Consider the following 21,060-nt stretch of genomic DNA (forward strand, 5'->3'; position numbering starts at 1 on the left):
AGCAATCCAAAGATGTTCTGCCTTCATCATTAATAAATACGTCACACTGCTGCAGTATCTACATTGTTTTTAGCACTTTTTTTCCATCTCTGCACAAAACTGTAAATATCAACTTGTGATCCAATTACTGTGTTATGTAAAGATAAATGTCACTAAGCATAAGTAGTCAGTACTTGACAGGTAATAAAATGAGTAATAAAATACTTAGTGTTATTTACTACTGATAGTAACCAAAAGTTTGCATTGAAACTGTAATTCAAGACTTCTTGCTCACTTCTGAAAAATATGTAGACTCGTGCTAAAATGAGTGTCGATGCAATATTATTACAATATATAGTATGTTGTACTAAAACCATCACACTTAGTTTACCTCTTCACAATCTAAATAAACAGATTCCTTTCTTCATGTTCAATATAACTGTAATGACTGTGCTTTATTTTCATTCTGAAGAAGCTGCTAAAGCAGTAAGTCAAAAAATACTGACTAGAAATGACACACTCTGTTGAATCTTTTGAATAAAAAATAATCTTATTATATTTCTATTGATTCATGCTTTTCACCTCTATGGCTGCCAACATTGCAATCTACAGGTTGTTGCACTGACAGAAGACATGATTCAAGGGAGTTCCTTCCACCATCTTGCAGAGGTCTGCTGAAATCCAGTGGCTGAACACTGAACTACAAAATCAAATTGGAACTGATACAAAGTTTTAAACACTTGAAGTGATTATCCCTTGGACTGGATTACCTAGAAATGGCTACACTGTAACTGGATGACCTTTGTGTGTTTGAAAAAACAGAAATGGAAGAAAAGGTAAGACTATAAAATGCAAGATCATGCGCTAACAACAAAAAGCTCTGCTAAAACCTGTGAGCTTAGAGGATGAAAGCAACAGAGAGCAAGAAACAGCTGAATATGCAGCAGCCGAACTTTCACTGATAATAAGCCATTGATGTCTGGAGACCACACAAAACCGAAAGGCAATCTTAGGTTGTACTAATTGAGATGTTTCCAATAATGATAGGGAACGGTTCTTGCCATTGTCTATGACACTGGCAGGACCTCATGTCATGACATTCATGCCATCCTCATTCAAGAAGGATAAGGACAAACTCAAAGAGACACAATGAAGAAGCACTACACCAGTATGAGAAATGATGAGCCAGTCTCCCGAGCAGAGAGGAAAGGATACTGGCTATTCTAGCCTGACCGAAACAGAAAGCAAGAGGAACATAATTGTTGTCTATAAATTTCCAGGTGAGTAAACAGCAGAGTGCAAGAAAAGCTATTTAAGTGATGGCAGCTTGAGGAATCCTAAGCTAAAAATCAGACAAAGTTCTGGAGCAGAAGTTTGAAATTATTAGTTGAGGCAAGAACTTACCTAGCCTTTAGATAAGTGTAGTAAATGCATTAAAGGAGCTATATGATACAGCTTCTGCAGGAGACTCCTTCCAGTCCCGTGTTTTATTATTACATGAGTTACACTGATTTCTGTGAACAACCTTGGGAGAACTACAGGGAGCAAAGATATCAGTCTGGCCTTTAAAAGCACTATATCAGGACTCATAGTCTTTCTAAAATCCTGTTTCATGTCAACTGAAAAAAAAAAAAAAGCTCAGCAGTGTTGCCTATATTAAGTCATTTGCTGTTTATATTAAGGCTTTTAGTGAAAGTGGTTAGGCAGATATACAAACAGAAGCCATCTAAGATCTTGAAAGGAGTCACTAAAAGTTCTATTAGTTTCCACAAGAGACAAAGGTATATGCATCACAGGGGGTTCTCTCACATTAGAAAGGGCACATGGTTTCTGTTAATGGACTAATAAATGCAATTAACCTTGTAGTGCATTAATTTCTAAGTGTGTAATTTGAAGCAAGTGTGGAGGAGGTTCTAAGAGTGTTTTAGTATCAGAAAAATATCTCTGTAAGACAGAGTGGAGTCAGGCTCCATTGACACCAAACATTGTAAGGTAACTACAAAGTCAAATGCTGATAACGTACTATATAATCTTAATTCCATTGCTAATGTTGAAATGATGCGAATGCAGCATTAATCAATGGACTAAGGTAACCCATATACATGGAATACTTATTATGGGGTATATAATCATATATAAATCACAAAAATGTATTTTGTTGGTTTTAAGATATAAACAGGTCACATCTGAGAGTTTTGCTCTAGAGTGCATTTCTTCCATGTAAGTCTGACACGTGCCCTTCTTCACATGTCTGCCAAAGCACAGAAGCTGTAAGCATGACAAGGGAGGTCCCTATTTGTGAGACTGCTTCCTTCCTTCTGCAACAGAGTATCACTGGCTTTTCATTTTTACTGTGCAAGTTCACACTATTCCTTACAATAACGTGCCTGACTGGAGGTAAAGATGTTTCACTGGCCTGTTGTTATCTACCAGTCAATACGAGAACACCAGTGGTATATTCTCCCTCAGTCCCTGCGTAAAATCCTATGTCCTCTGTGATACACAAGAGCGTCGACAAATAGCTGGGGTTCTGCTCTGAAAACCCCATCAGCTGGCTAGCAGCAAATGCAGAGGCCAAGGTGCAGGTCTGCATCCTTGCTAAATCACAGCATAGACGCCAGGAGGAACTGCAAGGGCAGAGGATCCCTCTGCAAGCTCCATGACCCAATGCTGCATTTCACCTTTGGGTGAAGTTCCTGTACGTCTGCACCTCAGCTGGGTTTCCTGCCTCCGCTCATCCAGGCGAGGCCCAAGTCGCTGGTTGATAGGAACCTTCCAGTCCCTCATCTAAGATCTCATTTTATAGAATGACATATGATTTTTTACATTTTATTTATTCAAATAATATAAAGTATGTAATTATTAAAGAACATAAATCAAAATGGGATAGAAGCCTACACAGACTACAGCCCTTTTCAGTTCCCTGAAGTTGTCATGTTTGCTTAAGAAAAATGTTGCTTTGACGGTATGATATAAGCCAGTATGACCTTCACAGCCAGCTGGAGGTTACAAATCAGTATAATTCCAATTAATATTCTGTTAAATTATATATGTTTTTCTTAAAGAGGAACCTGCAACATCCAATAAGGTTTCATTCCAAGTGCCAGATGAAAAAGAAGAAATGGATCACCATCTACAGAGAAAATGAAAAATATCTTGGAAAGTTATTGATTGCTCCAGACTACATTAAATGATTTCCAAATGCATCTATGCTAAATGGGAACAGTGATTTTACTCAACAGTTCCGCACCATAACATTACTGTATTCATCTTTTAAACCCAGAAATGATTGCTCTCTGCCACAAATGCTTTAAAGACAAAGAACCATCCTATCTGCTTTAAATCTCTGTCTTTATATAAGCCATACAAACACATAAGATGTGAATAAGTACGTGTATATGAATTTAAGGGGATTACTCAATGGCATGAAGTTACTTACGTACTTAAATTCTTACAGGTTAATGAATAACTTCATCACTGAGGAAAACGTTTTAATAAAGACTCTAATTAAGGATTAAATCTATTTAAAGGTTTTTACATTTGCAAAAATCTAGCCTGGGGATGGCTTCTTTGGTAGAGCTCAGCATTTTCCAATGCCTGATACATGATATGAACAGATACACAGCTGCTGCATAACCACTTTTCACGAACAGGCCTTCTGTCAGTACGCTATCAAGGATCTTGTCTCGTTTGATTAGGCCTTGTTAGGCATTCACAAGTAGATGAGCTTTGAAAAGATAAACATTACAGAAGCATTTTTCCTCTGCTCTTTACATTAAATGGGAATTTTCCTTTAAAATAATAACGAAAAAATGGAGCCCAGAGACGTTCTGCCCGCTCTTCTGCACAGCCTGCGCCCATTGTTGGCCATGTGTTTGCCATTTCTCGTTCTTGGCAAAATTATCTCTCAGTGCATGCAGAAAGCTCAGTGAATAGGTATTTATGTGCTCCTGCAGTAAATTCAAACCATGACTTACCATTGCTTTAGTAAGTCAGAGCGTGTACCCTGATCCTTATTCACTAAGAAACAGCATCAGCTTTGTTTTTACTTTGCTGGTAGAATTAGATTAGAACAATACGGTTATGTTTACAACATGCTTCAGTCTCTGGGTCAGGCCTGAACTTGAATCCGAAACACATGTTGCATGGATATTTCGGGATAGGCTTTAGACGGGCAACAGGACAAGAGCAGGAAGGGTCTTGCCATCACCTGTCATGAAGCAAGGTAGGCTCTGCAGGCAGCCGGCGTATGGCTGCTCTTCAGACGGTGTGAACGACCACAGCTGCGCAGCTGGACTACTGCATTTCACGCCGTGGCTAGCTAGACACGTGGAGGCATGCTGAAGAGCATGCCATTGTTCACCCCATTCCTAGCCCTGGCTATCTAAGCACAAGACAAACGTTAGCTATTTGTGCCTTAATTTGAATGTAATTACAATGGACTTTCGGAATGGAGAGCTATATAAGGTCTCAGCCCATGTGTAAGCAGGCTGTGCCTATACTAACTGCTGAAGTTACCACTGAAGGTATCTTCCTTCATATTAGCTTCCTTCATATCAAAAGGTTTGTGGCCACTGAACACACACAATCATTGATCAAGTGTCCAGCATGTGTCTGTGACTGTTTCCACAGGTTTAGCATTTTCTGAGGTGGAATACTGAATTTTTACAGGAAAAGATGCCATGTGCACACTCCAGCCTGTAAGCAAAGTGTCACAGTGCCAGTCCCCTGGGACCTTACCCCAACCACTATATGTTCAAGCACATTTTTCTCTCCATGTTTCTTGTGCTTCTCCTAAATGGTTTATGCAATCATTTCTTCTTCCTCTCTTTGCCCTAGTAATGTGTTTCCCAAGAGTACTGTTATTATTGGCCTCATATAAACTCAGATGTTCCATATTCATCAGAAAAGAAATTGACATGAAGCACAAACATACTTCATGTGAAATTATGTAAAATACATTGTTTCATCTGGTTTTGATTTACAGATTTAACACAAAAAATCATGGGAAATTCTTAATATATTAGTTTGGAGCAGCTCTAGCCTCTCTTTGGCCCAAGTGAATGCAAGCAATTATCTTTCAAAAACCACTATTTGAATCATTATGGTAGGTCCAAAGTATAGCACTTGGAAAACCACCACTTTATTGAAAACTTAAAATGATTAGATATTGCCCCACCATGAGATATTTTTAAAGGATCTAGACTTTGCAGCATTGTGATAAAGCACAATGGCACAAAGGAAAAGCAACAAATCTCATTGCTTTGCACATGTTGAGAGAAATATTATTTAACAAAGGCAACTTAATAATAGGGCATATGCCTTACTTGTTTACTTTTCTTTTGTCACATTTTTAAAAGCAAGGGAACATATCTCTTTACCTTCCAAAAACATTATCTGATGAGACGTGCCCCTCCACGGGAAGAAAGTTTTAAAAGTTCTAACACCTCCTTTCCCTCAATGGGAGACTGAAAATCCACTTTTGATGTGCAAAGTCAGAGCTGCAGGACTAAGACAGGCACTTATGCACACAAACAAACACACAAACTGGGTCCGTCATGCAAAGTCCATGTGTGACGGTTGGAGAGCACTCGATCCATTTGTCCTGTCACTGTGCAGGCAGTGAGAATGGAGAAGCAGGTGGTTTGCACCAAGATAACTGTTCCTCCTGAATAACACCAGCATTACACAGCCAGCCAGCGTGATTTCTGGCACTAATGTGACCTGCTGGCCTTCCAGTGTGTATTACTCCATATGCTTCCCCCAGTCTTTTCTCTACTCTGATCCCTCAAGGACTGGTATAAAACCAGTATGTCCAAAATACATCCACTTTGGTTTCTGTCCTCAAAGTTCTTAAGAAATCGAACTTCAGGTTCTCTGGGTGCTGGGATGAGTTGCAATGTTGGCATCTCATGATTCTCGATGATCTAAGGTAAAATCCTGGCCCAGATTAAGACAGTGTAGTTAAGGGAAGCAGACTCTTGCCCCTCACTTTCTTTGTAAAGATCCAGTTTTTGAAATTGAAAGATTTCAAATGTTCTTGGGCTTTCATTTGAAAATGGATGCATTTCTAGCTCTTAAATTTGCTTGAAAAGCTGGACAATGTGAAATGAGTGGTACTGTCAACCGCTGCATCAGCTGTACAAACCAGCCCAGCTGAGTTTGCACTAAAGTGCTTTAGGAAGTATTCGCACAAGTCCTCCCCCAGTAGGACTGGGTGAATAATAATCTCTGGTTAGTAGCCAGTGACAAACCAGTGATAATATCAGCCACCACAACTAAATGAAGAAGACATCATGCCATGTCTCCATGAGACCTAAGAGTAATTTGAGTTGAAAGGGATGCCTAGAGGTCATCTGGTCCAACCTCCATTCAAAGCAGATGCAGGTAGAGCAGGTTATTCAGAGTGCCCAGTCAAGATTTGAATATCTCCAAGGGTAGAGACCCCACAACTTCTCTGGGCCCCTGTTCCAGTTTTTGACCATCCTCATTGTGAGGAATTGTTTCCTAATATCTAACCAGAAATTCCCTTGCAATTTGTGCCCACTGCCTCTTGTCCTATCCCTGTGCACCTTCAAGATCAGTCTTGCCGGGCCTTCTCTACATCCTCGCACTTAAATAGCTGTAGACAGCAGTAAGATCCCCTGACCCTTCTCTTCTCTAGGCTGAACAAACCCAGCCCTGGGCATGTGCTTGTACATCATATGCTCCAGCTCCAGCACCATCCGTGGGGCCCTCCGTGGGACTCGCTCTGGTATGCCAGGGCCTTTCTTGTCCTGGAGAGCAGAAAACTGGGCACAGTACTCCAGATGCAGTCTCACAAGTGCTGAATTTGATCTTGTGCCATGACACCCTTTTACTGTTTATTTAGATGAATGCATAATGTTGCACAATTCAAGGTTTAGATAATAAACATTTAATAAGCCTTTTTTTCTTTCTTTTGTTCAGTGTACTTTCCAGAACCTATTTTCATCACCTTGTCTAATTAGACAAGCAGCAGTATGATCCCAGTGCTTCCTCTTATGGAAGAAAGTAAAAGATTTTTCTGGTCAGAAAGGTCACAAAGATCTACTTATTAATTTAACCTCATCTATTTCTACCATTTCCCAAAAGACTCCAAAGGTCTGTGTTTGTATGATACAAATGATGCTAATTTTGAAAATACTTTAATTGTCCATGACATTTCTTTAAGTTTCTAGCCCCAAATTATTCTCAAAATGATATTTGTACAATTTCTTTGGGGATTTGTACATGTTTATGCTACTTTTAGCTTCTTCACATCACAATCTCCCTCTATTTGCATGGCCAAGCAGCAGTTTAAGCTGGGAGTTGCTCTTTCTACATCTTGCTAAAAATAAATTAATTTTAGCTAGAGGAAAGTATAAGTTAATTATATCCTGAGCATCAGGAAACAATTAACAGCTTTCTATTATATCACCCTGATTTCTAAGCCACACTATTATACTCTACTGCAGAAAAGGATGTATGATTATCAAGAGAAGGATCTTTTTTGTAAGAAATGAAAGGAAATTATTCTATATACTGACAATCAGTGCTATAAATAATGCTTAGCTAATACCTTTTCAGGACTCATTTCCTTTATTTGCAGTCCTAACTTTGAGTGATGTGTTGGCTATGTGCTGTCAGATTCCCTTTCCAAAGTGTATGAGTCTAAGCGCCGGACTCTTGATTCCCCAGACAAGCACTCACAACTTCAGCTTCTTGTGAATATTCTGCAGCATTCATCTGAATTAAATTAAAAATCATTGTTTTTATGAACCATACGATAATTATGCCTTGAGTTCAGTTTGCCTGTTACATCAGAGCTGAGAATGGGTTGTAAAAACACAAAGGCACCCACAGGCCTGCTTTACACAGCCCCAGTGCTTTGAAGACATAAGGAACAATGTGAAGAGCAATGGATAAAATATATGAACACTTCTTTTTAACTCCTGCCAATAAACTCATTTGGTCCAATATGCAAGAAAGTGGTGTGAACACAGAGAGGGCAGATTGTACAACAGTTCAGCTGAACAATAATGGAAACATTATGGCAATATCCCAGTGCTTAATACGAAGAGCAATGAAATAAACCCACATAAAAAAAAACACAATTAAAGGTCAAAGGCCTTAACTGCAGATGTATTACTAGGAGATGGGAGAATTTGCCCAAACCAGGTAGATTGTATAACATCCATGAAGGACAAATACGATAGCGTTAATGCTGCTTATCAACAGAAGAACTTTGGTCTATGCAAACTCCTCCTGCAACGCACCTCTCAAGACAGCTGTACTTCTCCCCCAGAAAGTTCAAATTCTGTTCCAAGTCCTCCTTCCCCTGTATCTTATACCTCAAAGCTTCTTCCATGCTCTGGCCTTGAGAAGCAAAGCCATGTCTGTCTCTTATCTATGTAGAACACTCCTGGAAAGACAATTTTCTTGGCTCTTGATCTCAATCACATTGCCCTTCTCCCTGATTCCTTCCACTGCCTCCCCCTCTTCCGTCACATTAAACACAGTATTACTGTGCTTATCTTCACTTTCAAGCTTCCCAATAACCATCTCCCACGTTTGCTATCGTCCTTTCTCAAGAAGTGTTGGCTTTTCCTGTGACTGGCCATTTAGGTCCAGCTGGGCCATTCGGTTTCAAATCTTCAAGCAAGCAGCTTTGTGCTTGCTGCCTTAGCAGACAAGAGACACGGTCATGCAAACACCCACAGAGTTATCAGGACGTAGTCACCCAAATCCTGCGCAGCACTGTTACGATCTCTACCAGAAAAACTTGACAATTAAGCAGATGTTGTGCTGAAGCTGCACTTCTGTCTCAGTGACCAACACTCTTTCAAAACAGTCATGTTACCTCCGTGTCTGCCTGTATCCATTTGCTATCGCTTTGTTTTACAATTAGACTATAAATAATTTGGGAGCGAGGCCATCTTTTCATCCTCCATATAGTGCCTTCCTACACTCTGGGATGTGATCTTGGGGTTTCTCAATATAAATGGGTTCTTTATTCTTTGTACTACTAAAGACCAGCAGCACGTGCCTTTTGGCTGCCCACTGATGAGACAGGCCAAAGGGTACATTGTGTGTCCAGAATCAGTGTATCGTGCCCCCTGCATAACCAGAAGCTGTCTGCCTAGTTGCTTGCATATCTGTTCGAAACTTAAAAATCTCTCATGTTCAGGGAAACAAACCTGCTGGAGTACCTAAGCCTACAAAAAGGATTTCCCTGGAAGCAATTTAATGTTTTGAAGTTTAAATTGTAGGAAGGGGCTCTAACAAGGGCTGGATTCCCCACTGGTTTGCAAATTGTGCAATTTTTTACATCTGCATAAAGAGAGAAAAACATGGTCTCACTCTGATTTCAGCTGCATCTCCAGGGTCTTTTGGAAATGAAAAGAGATTATTCTGCCCAGCCTCCAAAGCTGGTGGGATGCAAACCAGCTCCAATGCACAATCCATGCGACTCTTTCCTGGGCTCACACTCATACCAGTGCAGTACCCCAGCGTCCGGACTGGAACTGAGGCTATGGTTTCATAGGCAGCTGAGTCAATCTGTCATTTTTGCCACCAAAAAGAGAAGGTCTTTCTTCCCTGTACACCTTGCCTTTGCTCTTCTCTCCTCCATGTCCCATGGCTGTCCCTTGTGGTGGCTTTGGCCCTCATCAGCTTCTCTGTAAGTCACTTCAGCTCTGTAACCAGGCAGGAAAAAATCCTTGCTCCTTGTTGGGTTACTCCTCTGCCAAGTTAATACGTTAAATCCACTGAGGGAGAGGTTTGATGAGTTCTGGAACTGGCACAAGGTTAAGTGGAAGGAGCTCAAGAAAGATAGCAGGGAAGGAGGGAGGCAAGGGGTGAGAAGGGACTCCTGGACTGGCACAGCCGCTCTCGTGGGATGCAACTTCATGAGATGCAATAAGCCAATCTGACTGTGGGGTCTCCCACTAAAAGGGGTCTCTGGATCTCCTCTTCCCTGACCCCAGGTCAGCTGACCCTCTTCCTTGCATTAGTTTCACACCACAGTAAACCGCCTGAGCTCCCCAGACTGGGTCACCATGGGGTCAGATAAGCACCAGTGCTGGCACCATTAAAGCAGCAGGAGCACAGGTCCAGGGGAGCTGGGCTGCCCTTTTCTGCAGCAGCCGTTAAATGTTATACCAGCCCAACACTGCTGTAAAATGCACAGCATGGCTTACAGCCCTCTGGCTCTCAACAGACAAGAAAGCCCTCATTTCCCTACAAAAACTTGTGAGATAGCTGCAGTATCCTATGTCGTCACCAGGACAATTGCAAAGTAATAAAGAATTATGGCCTTGTTACGTGAAAACTAGCTTCTATATTTGCTCTTAAAAAGTAAGCCCCATCGGGCACACTTTTTTAATTATTTGCAAATGTGCTTTTAAGATCTGAATGCATTTGCTGGGTTGAGGCACTTCTAAGAAACAAACTATGAAGACTGTAAAATTATAGGGCTGATAATTAAGGAAGGGGTTTGCATTCTGAAGCAGTGCTATCATATTGCTGTCACTGTGATGTGCTGGTGGCATAAATTACATGGCACAGATTTCAAAACACATGAAATAACACATGTCAATGTTTGCCTCTGTTCACGTATGATAACCTGGCAAAAATACAGAGGTAAAGGTAAAAACCTTGGAGGAGAAATAAACTTGGCAAATTGTAAACACATAATTTCTGGGCCTCTCTTGTAATGTCATGCATTGGGCCTTTAAGCTCAACATCATTTTTATGGTCTGTCTTGAACTGGAGTCTGAAGTTTTTAAATGGGAATCGAGCAAATGTCTGATGCACACAGAGTTCAGGCAGACTGAGGGGTGGCCAAGCACCTCCACCAGCGGGCTGCAGTCACAGGTCCTTCTCCCCATCTGTGACCCTGTCCGTCTGCACCCCAGCACTGCCACTTGTCTGACCATGTGCTAAGCCTTTTTAGTTAAACTTTTCTTACTTGTTTTCAGTTGATTCAGTTCCCTGAATTTTTAGTGCCGGGACAGAGGAACGCCAGCGCAAAGTGCAAGGGAAGTGCGAAGCGCGGGCGGGAGCAGCCTGCAGTTAGAGCTGCTGTATCAGAAAACCACAAACTCAAACTGCACCTCAGTGCAATGGCATAAGCCGGCGCGGTCCCTGTTCCCCCGCCTGCACTGCACTGCTCAAAGCCTTTATGTGGTCAGGCGGAAAACTGGTTTGTAAAACTGACCCAACCGAAATATCATCCATCACCAAGCCCTGCCAGATCACTTCCCCAAAGCCAGCCACCACAAGGTCCCCACAGACGCCTCTGCCAGTCCAAAGGAAGGGGAAGCTTGCAGAGGGGAATCAGCACACAGGAGGGATCAGCAGGCGTAAACACATGGGTCTGGGGGTGCACAGCAAAGAGAGGACCACTTCTTCCAGCGGCAGGACTAGCTTGACATTTTGGCCCAACTGCAGCCTTCAAAACCATTAGCTGCTCTCCGCTCTTCTGCCCTCAAGTGCACCTGGCTCCCTGCGCAGCTGCATCATGAAGGAGCAGCTGGGCCGAGGGACAGAGACACGGACGTAACGGGAAGCAGACCTACTGACAACCATTTCCTGAGGAGCAGGGATAAAACTGCAGCAGAAATAACTGCTTTGAAAGCATTTTACAACACTGTCGGTGGAGGACTGCCCCAGCACACCCCATGCACATTGGCAGAGGGCAAGGGGGCATGACTTCCCCCTGCAGCAAAGAGCCATCCCCGGCAGAGATACCAGCTCCGGTTCTGCAAGCGGCCCAGGAACGTGGCTGCGACAAAACCTCTCATGAATTAACTCATCCCCTCAATCCTAGGCTTGCATGGACACAGCCAGGCTGCTTTCGGTGTTGGAGCTGGTAAGGTTGTACTTGGCTCGCATATCTCTGCCCAACAGTCCACTGAACACAGTGCATGTCCTAAGGACTCTGGCTTCTTTACACCTTTCTCATGCATTTTGCTCAAGTTATACAGGCTTTTCTGGTTGTTTAAAACCAGAGTGTAGAACAGGACTCAGGCTGCTTAGTTGCACTAAATCTATGAAATAACACACTTTCATAGGATATGTTACTTCTTTGGAAAACAGGGTTAATTTAATTCAGGTCTAGAATTATCCCTTTATTTCTCTTCTCCACCTTTTTTTGCAGTCAAAGGCTTACAGGGCTTCAGAAGTGGTAGCTATCAATATCATATCCATTACCAATCCAAATAACAGCATTTTTCAGTTGCCACTCTAGGCTGCCATCTTGTTTCTTGTCCAAATTCCCCCATATGTGGCTATCTTCATTTATTCTCTAGTCTCCTTTGACTTCACAGGTCTCTCTATAATCCAAGTAAGCCTGTGAGTCTGTGGGTTATCTTTCCTTTCTCTGTGCTCCATGAAACCTTTTTTTGTCTCAATGCCTCAGAGTTTTCCAAGAATGAAGGAGCATGGTTGCACGTTATTATACTTCCACTCCTGGTGCAAAGCACTTTCCTAGCAGTGTGTGACTGACTGATTGGGTTTAAATATTTTAACTTTCTTTAATTCTGAGATCAGCTTTACTTCTGCTGCTGTGTAAGGGACAGAGACAAAATCACGATACAGTCATTTCTCCTTAAGGACACTGGAGAAATGTGGGATTCAAGGCAAAGATCAAATCAATAAACTGTTTAAAAAAAAAGAAAAGAAAGAAAAAGAAAGAAAGAAAAGAAAAGAAAAGAAAAGAAAAGAAAAGAAAAGAAAAGAAAAGAAAAGCATGACTGTTGTCGATATGTATGAAATTGATGAAAAATCCCTTCTCAATTTTCCTTCTGCTGGTTGGTTAAGCCAAACTGCCTTTGTAAAACTGTCTCTCCACTCTATTTATAATACTGGTACTCTTAGTCATACCAGTGTAACTAAGGATCCTTGTGAGACTATGCGTAAATAGTTTTAAGCTGTATTTAAAAGCCAGTGGTTTATACATTAAAATGGTTTAAAATACATGGTTTATATGTCCTGTTCCTGCTTAAGGAAGAAAACCCCATGACCAATGTGAAGTGCACACTTCTGCACTCTACGAATGCCAGTGGTTCTGCTGAGATTTTAAGTTTTGCAGTTTTTGTAGTTTGTCATTACTAACCTTGGAAACTTAATGTAGTTTCTCTTCAGGCTGCTTCTGTACTTTAATTTCTGTGGCATTTTTACCGGGTGTATGCTTCTTAGAAAGCTATGTACAAGTACAAAAGCCGCTAACTCTTGCTTCTTACTGAGCCTTTCATCCCCGTCAGCAGTTCTTCATCAGCCTAATCTCTTCCCACAAAAGTTTATTTTGAATACATGACTATTAACCCCTGCCTCAAAGACAGAAAAAAATGTGTCTGCCAGCTAGCAAAAATGTTCACACAAACCTGTTCTGCCAGGGAGAAAGAGGCAAAAGAATCAACATAGCTGCAAGACCATGCTACAAAAAGCAGAAAAAGTGGCCAGAAAGGCAGAAGGGGCCTGGAGCCACAGGAGGTGACATCTCCTTCTGAGAGCGGACCCTAGGCCACAAGGTACCAACCAAGCCTATGCTCAGTGCCTGGACACTTAGTTATGGGGATGAAAAGAGGAACTTAATCAGACACCTGGACTGCAAAGAGGTTGACTTTTGCTGCTGTCACCGTACCCTTCAGATTCTTAATTTTTACACTGTGGAAAGCACTGAAATTCTTAAACTTTACACTGCAAAAAGTACTGGAGTCTACAGATACTAAGAAATGTCTCAGTTAAAAGATGGCGCACAGACTACTCCCTAGTCCTTGTCCATACATCCAACAGTAAAAGCTAGTTGACCTCCCTCCTGGTTTCAGTCTGGTCTCTCACTCCACTAATGTGACTTTGGAAGGAGAAAAGAGGAGGGTCTTTCCCGAGCACTGTACCCAGCGCTCCCCACCCATCCCCGTACACCGAGCACCGTACAGCTTCTGCCTCTCCACGCACCAGAGGTATTTGTCTCTGCATTTTTGGGATGCCGCTTTCGGGCTCTGTGTCTGATCTCCCAACCAGAAATTTGAATCCCAACAGATCTCGCTGCAGCTCCGAACCAACTGGCTCACAGTGCCAGATTTGTGCTGCAAGGGTTTCATTTTTCTTCTGAGCGTACAGTGCCTACCACTGCAGGGACTTGATAAATAGCTCAAATTCCTAGGCAGTATCATTGCACAAATAGTAAATAAAAACAACCAGTGATAGGAGTACTTCTCTGTCAGGTTGCCAGCGTACGGCCACTGCCCCCACAGAAGCAGGGCTTGCATGAGTGCAACATACAGCAGAGCTAGATTCCCTGTGTCAGACCGATTCTGCCTTCTCTGTATAAGTATCAATATCCAGACAGTTTCCCTTACCTGCTCATGGGCAGTTCCTCTAACCTACAATAAACAAAAAATATTCCTGCACATGCTTCTCACATGCAGTATCCCGTGCCTGCCTGCTAATCTCTGTTAATCCGAGCCAAAGTTAATGATTCACTCCATCTGAAATGCAACACACAAAATACACAACGTGAACCACTCTTACAACATCCGCCTTATTGCGTACATAGAGGAAGAGTGAACACTATTTGCACATGCGCTGTTAACTACTTTATCTCTGAGTTGCACTTGAGGAAAGCTACTGACTGGAAAGACTAAATTATTAAAACATCTATCTTAAAGAAAAGAATTGAGCAAAGCAAAAGCCTTATTTCTTGATTTCCAGAAATGCTGAATAACCATACGTTTTACAGAAGGGCATGAGAACTGGAGGTTCCTGGCCCTTTTCATAATCAAACTGCAAGTCATATATATGACTCGCAAGTCATATATACATATATGTGTATATATTTGTGTATATATATATGCTTATATACATATTTATGGGACATGATGTCATTAAAATTAGTACAAACACATGAGAAGGTGCATCAGGTAAAAGTGTTGTGACAGGATTGAGTTAGCAGGAAACTTCTTGGGTTTAGAGCACTTCAGTCTGCAACCTTAGCAACCTTCACTTTGAAACCTTTTCTTTCAGTGTATTCCTTTGGTGGAATTTCACCAGAGAAGATTGCCAACTTTTCAGTTGTTTGATTTGGGGAAACAAATTAATGAAAGTGAAATGACTTGGGCAGAGAGCACTGGAGTGATTTGTTCCACAAATATCTGATGATACAATCCCCGATGTCCTATCCGCCTTAAAGAAGTCAGCAGATAAGCTTTCTCCAGTGGGACTAATGGAAACAAGTTTTCCAGGGTTAGTTTTCAGCCGAATCAATGAGCTCTTTGCTAACAGAAATGTAATCACTAGCGGAGAAGTAAGGAAGTGGCAAGAACCTGGTGCAGGGGGTAGAAAGGCACATCAGCCCTTTAGGTAGAAGTATAATGCTTGATTGGCTTAAGCAGCTCACTAAAACTCATCTTAATGAATTCTGTCTCTAAAAAGTTTGCATGCAAGTTTGTTTAATAGCTGAAGGCCAGTCAAGACTTCAATCTAGAGGAAGAGACCTCTGGACAACTCCATAGCTTAAATCCTTATGTTCCTTTTAGTGTGTAAGTCCACACACAGTAGTGCAGCATCACTAGAGTGTTAATATAGTTTTAAATGCAGTGATAATATTTAATGAATTATGTAACTATATAGTTAATATATTTCTATAGTATAGTAATACATTAATGCTAAGGTTGTCTTGATACATTTCTTGAGAAACTGTCATTGCTGTGTGCAATTGGTTCTTTGTAGCTTAGGATGCCAATGAACTTTTGAACCCAACTACTGTGAAAAAGGCCGAAATTTATGGACCTGTAGGTGCTATCACCGTTCAAAAGTTAATGATTATGAAAGTTATGCATTCCAGTTTATTAACAAGTTTTCTTAAAGTGATAATCTTCCCAAAGTGAGACCTTTGGAAGAGCAGTGAAAATTGGTTTTGCCTTTTCTCTTGCAGCTTCATGATTTATAACTGTTTGCAATACAAAGCCTCCTTTGTAAGATTAAACTCTTCTATAAAGACATTGATAGAAAGGCAGACAAATTTCTGTTGAACTATACCTTGTGTTTTGTCACTTAGGGAAAGCAAGCGAGAAAAAGCTTTAAGAAACATGCTTCTTTTTTTCCCTAAGCAGAAAGAAAGTGCTGAATTGTCACTGCTATTCTAACAAAAACACTGGTCTAAAATCTTCTAATCCTTTACTAAACTGTTTAACAGCAGCATGAATTGGCAAAGGTGTTGTTTCCTGAAAAGGCCGGTGATAAAGAGGTATCCAACAGTCTGCAGAGAAAGAAACATTCAATATCAGTGAACATACACCTACTCCAGAAAACACCATCAGATGCCCAGTGGCAACTTCTGGTAAAAAAAAAAAAAAAGTCAATCTTTTAATATTGTTGTCTGATCAGCTAAAGCCCAAAGACTCTCTGAATGACTAGGCACATTTCCTGTGAGAAATCAAGGATTCTTGGAAGACATAACAGATTTCAGTGACAATTTGGCACCAAGAAGCAATTAGTGAAAGAGTAAGATATCAGACAACCCTGACTTACACGACAGGCAGCCAGCTAGTATATAAAAACATAAAGAAATGTTCATTGAAAACGCTTTTGCTTGCCAGGGGCAAGATCAGCTGTCACTAAGTGACACCGGCAGGGGTGACCCGTGGCCCACGGAGCCTTTGCTTGCAGCCAACCTCCAAAGAAAGACCTCACCACCAAATAGCTGCAGGGTCTCTGGAGCAGCACCCGAGTGGGGAGGAGGAGCTGGGCTTTTGGGTGGTCAGAGCTGTGGAGCAGCCAGACCCCAAGCGGCTCGGCCCCTTGCAGAGCTGTCAGCGCCCAGAGAGCCCTGCTGCTGGATAGTCGGGATCCCAGCTCTCCCCTTGCTCTCCCTAGTCTACTGCATGGCAGCAAGAAGCTGCTAAGGGGTCTGCTCTCAAGTGTCTCATTGCTGCGGTCAAGGTGAGTCTTCAGCTTTGTTTCATGATCAACTAAATGGCCTTCCAAGAGTCAAATTTTTGAAATCCCTGCTTTAAAAACTACACGCACTAAGCACCAGGATTTACATCATGGCCTTATCTCTCGCAGACTGCTGATGCCTAAAGCTGCTGGGAGAAAGCACAGCGCTGGCAGGGAAAGCACCCAGCTGCCCCGGGATGGCTGTGGCCAGCAGGCAGCGTATGTGGGGGCAGAGGCTCCCCAACCTCGCAAAAGAGAAATGCAGATCATAAGCAACCAAGGCACGGCCACACGAGAGGGAAAAGCCCCTTCGGCCTCCTCCTCTACCTCCCCTGGCCAGTTTGCACTTGCCTGGGTGGGAAAAGGGGGAATAGAGCCACTGTGCCCACCAGCAGCACTGCCTAAGTGCAAAGCCAGGTTCACCAAGGTGCAACTAAGACGAGGACTTCAGCCCTCCTTGCACGAAGACATCCCTGCCCGACAGGCCACATGCGCAACGCAGAGGCCGCAGCAATGGGGGGGCTCTGAGCAACACATGATGCTGGGGCAAGACGGGCAACACAAACTTTGTAAGGAATTTTAATCAAGCAGCTATCGTAAGTATTTGAGTTTAGACACACATGTTTAGGCCAGTGCAAGAGGGCTTTAAATACCTACATTTCATTGTCTTTGCATAAGCAACACCGCAGTCACAGTTTCATTTTACGCTTTTACTGCTAAGCTATGTGTTTGTCGTACAGTACGCAACACTTGCCCATCTGCACTTTCCCCCATACACACGCATAATCACCTGTCTCATCATTCCTACATCATTCCCGCTGAGGCCTTATCTAGCATTTACAAGCATCACTAAGAATAAAGTACAGTACATTTCCTTGAATGCATGTGTGTGCCAGTTTTCTATCATCTGTTTGTCTGCCCCAAAGGCTTCTGAGATAGCCTGCCTTTGATCCTGAAAACCCTCTAAGTTTTCCTGTAGCGTTAACAGTGATACACTTATCTTGGATGGGAAAAGGGAAACTTTAAATACCCCACTGGCTAAAGCTTGTCTACCAGCCGTTTTATCACATATTTTGAGGCTCTTACTGTCTGGAAAAATAGAGAAAACTAACCTTTTGCACAGAATATCCACAACAGAGAAGCAGAACAAAGCTACCAGAATTGGTGAAAGTGAGACAATTTAGGGTGCAGTTTTGCAAGACATTTCCAGCTGATCCAACAGCTCACTGCTGCCAAAAACGGGACGTCCTGCTTTCTCGCCATTACCTCTTCCTCCTGCTGCTGCCTCCCCACTTCCACCACTTACCTTATGTGGGTTCTGGAAGTCATCAGATCCCTCTGGGCACAGAGAGATCCCAACAACCCCACAGGAAAACTAACCTAGCCAAAGAGTGGAGCATTTCTGCCAGATCGGCACATTGAATCCGCTCAGAGAGGCCCAAGAAGTACGCGAGCTGGCGCTACAGAGGACGTGGGGCTACACAGCCAGGAGTGGGGAGCAGGGAGAGGAAAAGAGGGGAGCAAGAGCTCCTCTCAGCAAAAGCTAGCCATTACGTAGGCTGAGCTGTTTGTGAAACCGCAGCCCAAGGAGATCTAGGCCACTTCCTACAGCTTCAGAAAGGAAATGTCCATAGGTAACTTCATGGAATGAGGAATAATTATTTTGTATCTATAGATCATCCTGCCTCAAAATACCACTATGTTTAATTATCATAATAAATAAGAAGGACTGTTTACAAACGTCATCCTTTATTGTGATACTAACAAACTGATTCCAGGAGCCAGATTTGTTGACGTTTCCTTAAGCTTTTCCTTAGAGAAGGTTTGCAAAGCTTTTGCTTTTACATTTAGCTATGAGATATTTAGAAGGATTTAACATGATCTTAATAGTAGTTTTGTATTAGCTTTGAATATCCAACTTCTAGTGAAATAAGTTAGAAACAGCAGGTTCTTATCAGGCACTTTGGCTAACAACTCAGCAGCAAGTCCACCATGGACTGCCTGCAGGTTCGTGCACCCTTTCACCCAAGGTTTCGCTCCAGGCTACTTTTATGAAGAATCTCAAGATTAGAGCAGACACCGGTTTAGAGCTGGTACCGGAGCCTCACCATGAAAACAGTGCTGACTGCCCAACACGGATATCACTGGTATGCACCACATGATGCCAATGGTCCCTACCATGTGGGTGTCACTAATACCAAGGCAGCATCTGTACTAGCAGCTGTCATGGTAGCTCCCAAATCAAGCAATATTTCTGTCATTTGGAAGTGCTTGTCTAGTATTTGTGCAAAAAGCTCAAAGAAAGATCTAGCAAAAACTACCGGCAAAGTATTTCTACAGTCTTTCTAGTTATGCACATAGCACATGCATATATATGTGTATAGCACAACAGTAATAACAGTATTTTTCCTGCCTGAATCATAAGAAGTTAGGTTAACAAACTGAAAGGAAATTAAAATTTCTTTGCTCATGTGTAGTGCATGGGCACAGATGGTACACTAAATACATGACAGAAATTAAAGATGAACTGAGTCAGGCATCCTTGTTAACAGTTTCTGCGCTGCGCACAACTCCGGTCACCCGGCGCTGTGCTGACGGCAGGGATCCCCTTCCATCTGCCGGGAAGTTGGGACCAGCTGATGCAAAGCAAAAACAAGCCCTGACAGCAAGGAGGACCTCGCCGGGGCCAGCGCCCTGCACCCCGCAGCAGCGGAGCCGCGGCTGCAGACCCGGGCGGGCGCACCGCGCCGCGCCGCGCCGAAAGGCTGCATTTATCGCTTGCGGGTTTTTATCCTCGGAGGCACCGGCGTGTTTCGGTGGCGCTGCCGGCGCTGCCTTTGCAGGTCCCCCGCGCTCCGCCGCCGCCCCGCCAGCCCCGGCCGCGGGCCCGACCTACCGCAGCTGCTCGCCGGTGAGCAGGACCTCGGCCATGTGCTCCAGCTCGGCCGCCTTCTGCTGCATGCTGCTCATGCCCTCCTCCATCGCCGCCGGCCTGCGGGCACGCACAGCCGTCAGGGCGCCCGGCCGCCGCTCCGCTCCGCGCTGCTCCGCGCTGCCCCGCGCTGCCCCGCGCCGCCCCGCCGCGCCCGGCCGCTGCCGCTCCGCAGCCGCGGCAGGCAGCGTCCGCCCGGCTCCGCGGCCGCTCCGCGCCTGCGGGACTGCCCCGCGCCCCGCGGCCGCTCCCTCTCACCTGGACGGGGCGGGCCGCTGCCCCGCGGCTCCCCCGCGCTGCTGCTGCTGCTGCTGCTGCTGCTGCTGCTGCTGCTGCTGCTGCTTGTCGCCGGCGGGGAGCGGAACAGCCGGCTCAGCCGCCGCGCCGCAGCCGCAGCCGCGCTCGCCGCCGCAGCAGCGGCCCCCCCCGGCTGGCGCACGGCAGCGGAGGCGCGGCCGGCGGCCCCCGCCGGGAGGCAGCGAGCCGCGGGGCCGAGGGGGCCGGGGGGGCCGGGGCTGCCGCCGCCGCCGCCCCTGGCCGAGCCCCCGCCGCCGCGGCGCTCCCGCACCCGACGGGGCGCACCGCATGCCCGTCGAGATGCAAGGGAGCAAAGAGTCTGGGTTTTCACCCCGCGAAGCTGAGCCCCCCCCCCCCCGCCCCGCGGGTATTTTCAGAAATCGCCCCCCGGCCCACCTCACTTTGCCTCCCCAGCGAACGGCGGGTGCAGCATCCCCGGCGGGCAGCGCAGCGCGGCGCAGCGCTCCTCGCCGCCTTTCGTCTTTGCAACGCCGCCCTGCTCGGGAAGGAAAGAGCAAGGTCGGGAGCGCTGTTTGTCAACATGTTTGACGGAAAAAAACACCTCACCTTTTTTAAAAAATCCAGGCGGCACCCCCTGCAGTGCTCATTTACAACCAAGTGTAATTAAGATAACCCCTGAGTGCCCATTCATTACATTTATTTCTGCCCTCGCACACTTGGTGTGCGGGGAAAATAGCCTGCACTTAAGTGTTTGCAATATTGTCATAGTTTCGGGGACCAATAAAGGAACTAAGAAGGAATCAAATGAACCTTGTAGAAAACAGGCTGAAGACAAAGAAAATGAGGTGGGTTTTTTTTTGCACAGTGCGTAATCAACTTGTATTTAATACCGAAGGAAGCTGCAGATACAGATGAAAGTATTTGGATTCAAGGAAAAAATGGACAAGTAT

At 44.1% G+C, this 21,060-nt stretch overlaps 1 protein-coding gene across 3 annotated transcripts in view; it reads right to left on the bottom strand.

The window, feature by feature from the left end:
• The window catches only part of DEPTOR (DEP domain containing MTOR interacting protein), an 80,408-nt gene extending 59,647 nt beyond the window's left edge, over nt 1-20,761 (bottom strand). Inside the window, exons 1-3 of one of the 3 annotated variants that reach the window (XM_067290215.1) lie at nt 20,717-20,761; nt 20,551-20,645; nt 19,817-19,912 (exon numbers count right to left, since the gene is read on the bottom strand). In XM_067290215.1, coding sequence (XP_067146316.1) covers nt 19,817-19,912; nt 20,551-20,582 — 128 coding nt within the window. In that variant the 5' untranslated portion in view covers nt 20,583-20,645; nt 20,717-20,761. Of the gene's footprint in view, nt 1-19,816; nt 19,913-20,110; nt 20,204-20,545; nt 20,646-20,716 lie in introns of those variants that run through there. The other 2 variants (XM_067290216.1, XM_067290217.1) reach the window with 2 other exon arrangements.
• Between the last annotated feature and the right edge of the window lie 299 nt (nt 20,762-21,060).

Source organism: Apteryx mantelli, chromosome 2, assembly GCF_036417845.1.
Source record: "Apteryx mantelli isolate bAptMan1 chromosome 2, bAptMan1.hap1, whole genome shotgun sequence".
NCBI lineage: Eukaryota > Metazoa > Chordata > Aves > Apterygiformes > Apterygidae > Apteryx > Apteryx mantelli.